An 8,154-nucleotide genomic window follows, 5' to 3' on the forward strand; every position below is an offset into this window, starting at 1 on the left:
ACAGAGAGAGAGTTTGAGCAGGTAAGTCACAGTATGCACGCACAAGTTATAAAAATAAAAAATGAACATCATCTAACACTCATCCTCAGTGTTTGGATCAAATAGTAGACTTCAACTTCTTACAGACCACATCACTGTAGCTTACACTAATTTTCGTTAACCTCTCCTCTGGATATTATTCCAAACTTGGTCTTTGTGTGCCCCAAAAAACACTGTGAGCATCACTTTACCTGCAGCAAGTAAACCATTGAGTATAATTTTGGCTGGAGGTTCTGGGTATTTGCTATCCATTCTCTGACATTAGTTCTCTGCTTCAAAATTATGAGTCCATATTTCATTTCCAGTGATGATTGATTTCAGAAAAGACCTACCTTCATTAGCTTGATATAGCAGATAATATAATGTTACATATAGTGTTCCCTTAATGAGGAGTATATATGATCTATATTGATTGTAAATTAACTCTATTTTGAGTCTGTTAACAGCTACAAGTAACCTCAAAAAGTTTCAGGAAACTTGTAATTTTTACCACAATTTTTTCAGTGCTTGCTTCAATTCTTAAAGGGAATTAGTAATATTTTGGCTCAACAGATAAATAGAAAAACAGTAGGATTAGCTTGAAGTTATTTGTTTACAGCCATGTAACACATTGCGCCAGCTTTAATGCAACTCCACTGTACATCCTGTTCTGGGACATGGGGTGAGTTGATTGACATTTGTAAGCAACTGGAAATTGCCCTGACTTCTGCCAAATGATTGGCAGCTGGCTGCAAATTGCTGTGTTGGAAGAGCTCTCAAGAGCCATGTACCTGTGGTACCAGTACCAAAGTACCTAAAGTTCTATCCTCTCCTGTGGATCCTGTCTCCTCTGCAGAAAGTACAGGATTTGTCATTATTCATCCACTTGACTGCGAGTGGCATTTAAATTGTAGATCTAGACATCCTGTTCAGGATGGAAAGATACCAGGGGAGGACTCAGGGCAACCAACTCCCTCATCAACAATTTTGATGTCTTCCTCTGAAACTGAAACCGAGCCAATAGGTCTCACTTTGTCTGTTTGGGGGAAACCCATTTTGTTTGGTGTGAAAGGGAGGCAAACACAGAAGGGAGGGGGCTATGAGTTATCAGCAGTTCAAATGTACCACGAATAATGGAATCCCTTAGGGAACTGGCAGCAAGAGACAGAAAAGCACACTATGTGCACTCAGTGTGTGTGCTTGGGGACCTCATTCAATGTGTTGAAGAGGCTACTGTGCAGCCATTGAGGGAACAGGATACAACAGACTCTAGATTGTGGTTTGAACAAATGATTCCCATCACTAGGGTCTGAGGCCATTCTGGGATCATTCCAGCAAATGGCAGAGAACTTTGAGAAAACTAGCATTATGGATGCAATGTCAATGGAGCTAACAATTTGCAGCATTGTCCCCAGAAATGGCCATGACCTCTTGTTCTCAGTTGAATGGAAAGACAGAACCAAAGACTTTGTAGGTCGTGTGACAAGCTACCTTCAAAGTCTCTGGTTCTGTCCTTCCTGATTTTAGCCATAGGACTGAGAACTGTAGGATCCCCATAAATGGGTCATGTGTGCACTACACACCAAAGGATGCTACCCAGGTAGCTAACTGTGTGTGGGGTGCACACAAAGCTTTTTTACTGGATTATGTGACTCTCCATCCAGTCCAGATCATGATAGGTGTAGGAAACCCAGAAGTATCAGTGTAAGCTCAAAAGAAATGCCTACCACTGGTGATATTGTTAAAGTTCTAATGGTAAACTGCCAAAGGATTTGCAACAACATGCCAGAGTCTGAAGCACTCATAAAAAGCAATGAAGCTCACATAATACTAGTTACAGATAGCTGGTTGAAACCTCAAATTGATAGCAGTGACAGTTTTGAGGAAAATTTAAGCGAATATCTAAATGATACGTAAATGAGAAATGGAGGAGGTGTATTTGTCACAGTAGACAAGAAACTCATATTCACCAAGGTAGAAACTGAACCTGAATGTGAAATTGTATCAGGGGTGGACATACAAGGGTCACTCCAAAAGAAATGCACACTATTTTTGTAAAAATACAGTTTTCATTCTGCATGTGTCATAGTTTTACAGTGTGTAGATACATTCTTCCCATTTGTTTTCAAACTTAGTTCAACCTATTCCCATGAGTGGCGCCATCACAGTGTGTATTCAAGATGGCTGCTACACTTGACATTTGTCAGAAGCAACGTGCAGTCATAGAATTCCTGTGCTGTGAAAACGAGACAGTGGGAAACATCCACTAGAGGTTGAAAAAGGTGTATGGAGATGCTGCTGTCGATCATGGTACAGTTTGTCGGTGGGTACGTGATGAAAGTGGGTACGGCAATATTGAGGATTGTCCTCGCAGCAGCAGGCCTCGTACTGCACACACTCCAGACAATATTCAGAGAGTTAACAAATTGGTGACTACTAACAGACACATCACAGTGAACGAATTGTCACGCTATGTTGGGATAGGGGAAGGAAGTGTTTGCAGAATACTGAAAGTGTTGGCGTTAAAAAAGGTTTGTGTCAGGTGGGTTCCCAGGATGCTGGCAGTGACTCACAAAGAAACAAGAAAAATGGTATGCAGCAAACTTTTGGAACAGTACGAGAATGGTGGACATGAATTTTATGGAAGAATTGTGACAGGTGATGAAACACGGCTCCATCATTTTTCACCAGAGACGAAGATGCAATCTATGGAGTGGCATCGTGCAAATGTACCCAAGAAAAAAAAATTCAGAACCACACCTTCTGCTGGAAAAGTTATGGCTATGGTGTTTCTCAATTCCAAAGGACTCTTGCTTGTGGACATCATGCCAAGAGGAACCGCCATAAATTCTGATGCATATGTGACGACACTGAAGAAACTTCAAGCTCAACTGAGTCATGTTCGATCACATCAGCAAAAGCAGGATGTTTTGCTGTTGCACGACAATGCACTTCCACATGTCAGTCAAAGAACCATGGAAGCTATCACAAAACTTGAATGGACAACTCTGAAACACCCGCCTTACAGTCCTGACCTGGCTCCATGTGACTGTCATCTCTTTGGGAAACTGAAAGACTCTCTTCGTGGAACAAGGTTTGAATTTGATGACTCCCTTGTGTGCACTGCCAAACAGTGGCTTCAACAGGTTGGTCCAGAATTTTACTGTGCAGGTATACAGGCGCTGGTTCCAAGATGGCGTAAGGCAGTTGAGAGGGATGGAAATTATGTGGTGAAATGAAAATATTGTACCTAAAGGATGTATCTACACACTGTAAAACTTTCAAACATGTAGAATAAAAGATGGATTTAAAAAAAAATAGTGTGCCTTTCTTTTGGAGTGACGCTCATAAAATGATAATTGAATCCTTCTGTCACCCACCAAACTCACCTCTGATGTAACCGAAAACTTTAGAGAAACCCTTGGTTCACTTGTACGTAAATTGCCTAATCATACTGTCATCATTGGAGGAGACAGTAATGTTAGCAGCAGGTGTGATAAGACTGTGAAGCATTACTAAATGCCTTCTCTGAAACTACCTAGAAGACATGCCTTCTCTGAAACTACCTAGAAGACATAGTTCAGAACTCCACACACGATGAAAATATATTGTATTTAATGGCAACAAATAGACAGACCTCTTGGAGGATGTCCACATCAAAACTGGTATCAGTGAATATGATGCAGTGGTGGCAATAATTATTACCAAAGTACAAAGGACAACTAACACAAGCAGAATGATGTGTGTGTTACTTATGTTCAGTAAAACTAGATAAAAAATCAGTAGTGACATATCCCAATGAGGAACTTGAAACTTTCAGTATGGGACAGGAGCATGTAGAGGAACCATGGCTCAAGTTTAAAAGAACAATTGACCACTCACTGAATAGGTATGTATCCAGCAGAGTAATTCGTAATGGGAGGGACCATCCTTGGTATACAGTCACTGTAAAGAAACTCCTAAAGGAACAGAGACTACTCCATAACAGGTGTAAAACAAAGCATAAGTCTATAGATAGATAGGTGCTGAATGAAACATATTTGGCTGTCAAGAGAGCAATGCATGTAGCCCGAATGAGATAGGAACAGAAACTGAAAGTAGCATAGCAAAAGCTGAAATGCTTAACCCTGTTTTCAAATGTTCCTTTGCAAAGGAAAACCCCAATTTAATTCTCTTACCACTGAAAAAGTGAGAGAAATAAGTGTTAGTGTCAGTGGTGTTGAGAAACAGCTGAAATTGTTAAAATTGAACAAAGTTCCAGAGTCTGATTGAATTCCTTTCAGATTCTATATTGCATTTTTGGCTGAATTAGTTCCTCTTCTAACCATAATCTAACATACATCCCTCAAAAAACCATCCCCAGTAGTTGGAAGCAAGCACAGATCACACTCATCTACAAGACCAATAGTAGAAGTGATCCACAAAACTACCATCCAGTATCCTTGGCATCAATTTCTTGTAGAATCTTAGAACATATTGTAAGCTCAAAGATAATGAGGTATCATGAATAGAATGACCTCTTCCATGCCAACCACCTTGGGTTCCAAAAATAATTGCTCATGTGAAACCCAATTCACACTTTTCTCACATGACATAGAGCTTTGGATCAAGGCTGTCAGGTAGATGGGGTATTTCTTGATTTCCAAAAAGCATTTGAGCTCAGTATCATACCTACACTTAATTGTCAAAAGTTTGGTCATATGAGATCTCATGTGAAATTTGTGACTGGACTGAAGACTTTTTGGTAAGGAGGACACGCCAGGTTATCTTGGATGGAGAGTCATTGTCAGATGTAGAAGTAACTTCAGGTGTGCCCCAGGGAAGTGCGTTGCAAGCTTTGTATTTCATGTTGTATATTACTGACCATTTGGACAATATTAACCATAACCTCAGACTTTTTGGAGTTCATGCAATTATCTGTAATGAAGAACTAGTGAAAGAAGCTGCATAAATATTCAGTCAGACCTTGATAAGCTTTCAAAGTGGTGCAAAGGTTGGGAACTTTGTTTATACATTCAGAAATGTAAACTTCTGCACTTCTTAAAACAAAAAAGCATATTATGACATGACTATAATATCAGTGACTAGTTGTAATCAGCCAACTCTTACAAATACCCAAGTGTAACACTTCATAGGGATATGAAATGGAATGATCACATAGGCTCAAGCATGGGTAAAGCAGGAAGTGGACTTCAGTTTATTGGTAGAATACTGGGGAAGTTCAGTTGGTCTACAAAGATCAAATGGTCACAGATTTTTTTGACCCATGGGAGAGTATTGCAGAAATGCTGAAGAAACTGAACTGGCAGACTCTTGAAGACAGATATAAACTGTCCTGAAAATTCTACTAACAAAGTTTCAAGAACCCACTTTAAATGATGACTCTGGGAATACTCTACAACTACCTTTGTACCAATCACATGTGGACTGTGAGGACAAGATTAGAATAATTACAGCATGCATAAAGGCATTCAAACAATCACTGTTTCTTACACAACATACATGAATGAAAAGGGGAGGAATCTTAGAATCTTAATACCTGGTACAATGGGAAATACCCTCTTCCATGCACTTCATGTTGATTTTCAGAGTATTTCTGTGGATGCTCAATGAGCTGTCCCTGTGCACTTAGCTGTGCTGTTTTAGGGTCCACCTAGCACATGCATTATGAAAGCTGAATCATGACTAATGAGCATACGGCTTGCTACTTCATCATTTGTCACTTGCATATCATTCAGAGCCAGTGTGTGGACTTGCAGATCATTCAGAATCAAGATATGAACTTGTTCAGTGTTTATGTGATAAGCTGAATCCTGCCATGAGGACACCTGATGGTTGTTGAATACACTAAACTGCACATGATGTCAGTAATAACCCTTGTGCTTATTGAGATAAACGCTTTCTCTAAAGAAACATTTTTGTCTTTAATGAGACTGCTCTTCATCTCACAGATAAGAAGTATAGATGTAATTGCATTTGTGGAAAGTTAATCCAATGAAGAACATTGAAGTAAAAGTGGTCATGTTTCAAGGGACAACCACAGGGTAAGAGATATTATGACCAGTCATGTTAGGGAAATATGTGGATACTGCAAAGGTAATTGGCCATTAACTTTCCAAAACATGCTGTCCAGTGACAGTGAATGTAGTTTTTTTTTTCACATGTAAACTGGCGGGCATATATATCAATCTATTCAAAAACTGAAGCCTTTAAAGACTCACAGAAATTTTATTTATGTACCCAATGAAGACAACTCATACCTTCAAAAAATTATCACAGAAAGGTGAGTTTTGCACTTGTAGCAATCTTGGTCTTATTGTCATGAATTGTAAATGTAGCTTCATGATCTCCATCTTCTTCAAAGGTTTATTACATTCTTAATGAAATCAATTTTTCTAATTAACTGTTACCTTGTGAATCCATTTAATTTAAACAATTAATTGTAGATTTGGTATTTCATTAAATTTTTACTTATTATTATACATAATTAATAATTATCGTAGTATTCCTAAATAAAACTAAACTTCTTCTATCAATGTATGTATGTAATTATGCACCTAATGTTTATGCCATATTTTACTATGCCTATTTAACTAAAGTACTGGTATTTAATAGTTTTAGTAAAATCAAACAAGATGATTCACTAGCTTTTATTTGATCTGTATGTACATCTGTAATTTTGTAATCTAATTAAGCAGAATAAAGTTTATGTTTGAAGATATGTTGATATGAATGATAAGATTTTGTACATGATATAAATATATAATTTTTTATACTGTTTTGTACTTTGGCAGGTCCAATATCATGAATGTGATAATATTGGTGCTATATAAATAAATAAATAAATGGATCTAATGACAGGTTTAAAGTACTATCATAGTACAAGACTTGAAATATAATAAATATCACAGTGGTACCACTGATCACTTTCTGATGGCCTACAAAACTTTATTAATATAGTAAATTTATCTTTTACAGCAATCTAGGTCTACAGCTGTCAAGAGGAGCAAAACGTCATCATCATTGTTTAATGAGTAAGTGAAATTGAAATTAATTCAAATGGTTGTGTAGCACTGTAGTTTCACTTGCCAAATTATATAAACCAATTTGATTGTGGCTTCAGAGTAAAAATAAATAATGTTTCGTTGGGATTACAGTTGAATTGATGTTTAGAAAGGGGAATTATTTTCCACTATTAGCCAGTTTTGATAAAAATGCAATTTTCAGTTGCTGCAACAAACATGTGTTTTGAATCAATACCTGACAACTGTGTTTATATCAGTACTGTATAGGTAAAATGATGTTAACAAATAGATAACAACAATTATACAGCGTGCTTAGTATCTGTCAAGGAATAATGCTCCACATTTATGCTCACCAGCATTTGCATCTACAATGGATGATTAATATGACTGTAAAGTAAAACGCATGACTATTACAATACAAGTCAAAATAAGATGTTAAATGAGGGGAAAAAATGTTCTAATCAGCCATTAGGTTTTCGCATATATTTCAGCAGTCAGCATTCCACAGCTGCATATTTGTGCTGCAGGAGCTCAGTATTTCTAAATTTTGTGATTTGAAATGACAATCCACTTTTATTGATCAGCTGGTAATTGTGTGGTTGGCTTTAAAATATTATTCAAATACTTTCAATGTACCGTGATGTGGTTTGTGGCACAGGATTGTATTATTGGCCACTCCTCTCCTTCATTTCAAACTAAGTATATTTCAATTCCCATAATATCCCAAAATGTCTATTTTTTTATCTACATTGGACATAAAATCATAGACTTTACTGTTTTAAATTTAAATGAGACTATCTTCCCATTTCTATCTGAAATTCCTTACTCATGTCAACATTCTCTGAAGAGGTCACTTTAGTTAAATTTTTAACCTTCTCATCTTTATATACTGTTGTGTCTATGTCCAGATCCAGTAGTAAACTGCCCTTTAAAAAGTTAGTACACATGATTTTATTATCTCAGATTAAATTTCACATAAATATGTTACCCAATTTATACTATCAGCTAAGGCAAATAAGTCATTTGTTAATAAACCAGCTTTGAAATTTCGTGATATGAACTGTGCAGCCATGTTGCACGACATATTCTTGAAAATTTATTTCTTCCCTAT

General features: G+C 37.2%; 1 protein-coding gene across 1 annotated transcript in view; it reads left to right on the top strand.

Moving 5' to 3' along the window:
- Nucleotides 1-7,184, top strand: part of LOC126427179 (uncharacterized) — a 100,123-nt gene extending 92,939 nt beyond the window's left edge. The window contains exons 5-6 of the mRNA XM_050089435.1: nucleotides 6,997-7,052; nucleotides 7,142-7,184. Coding sequence (XP_049945392.1) covers nucleotides 6,997-7,052; nucleotides 7,142-7,184 — 99 coding nt within the window. The remainder of the gene's footprint in view (nucleotides 1-6,996; nucleotides 7,053-7,141) is intronic.
- The last annotated feature ends 970 nt before the right edge of the window (nucleotides 7,185-8,154 follow it).

This window comes from Schistocerca serialis, chromosome 1, assembly GCF_023864345.2.
Source record: "Schistocerca serialis cubense isolate TAMUIC-IGC-003099 chromosome 1, iqSchSeri2.2, whole genome shotgun sequence".
NCBI classification, from domain to species: Eukaryota; Metazoa; Arthropoda; class Insecta; order Orthoptera; family Acrididae; genus Schistocerca; species Schistocerca serialis.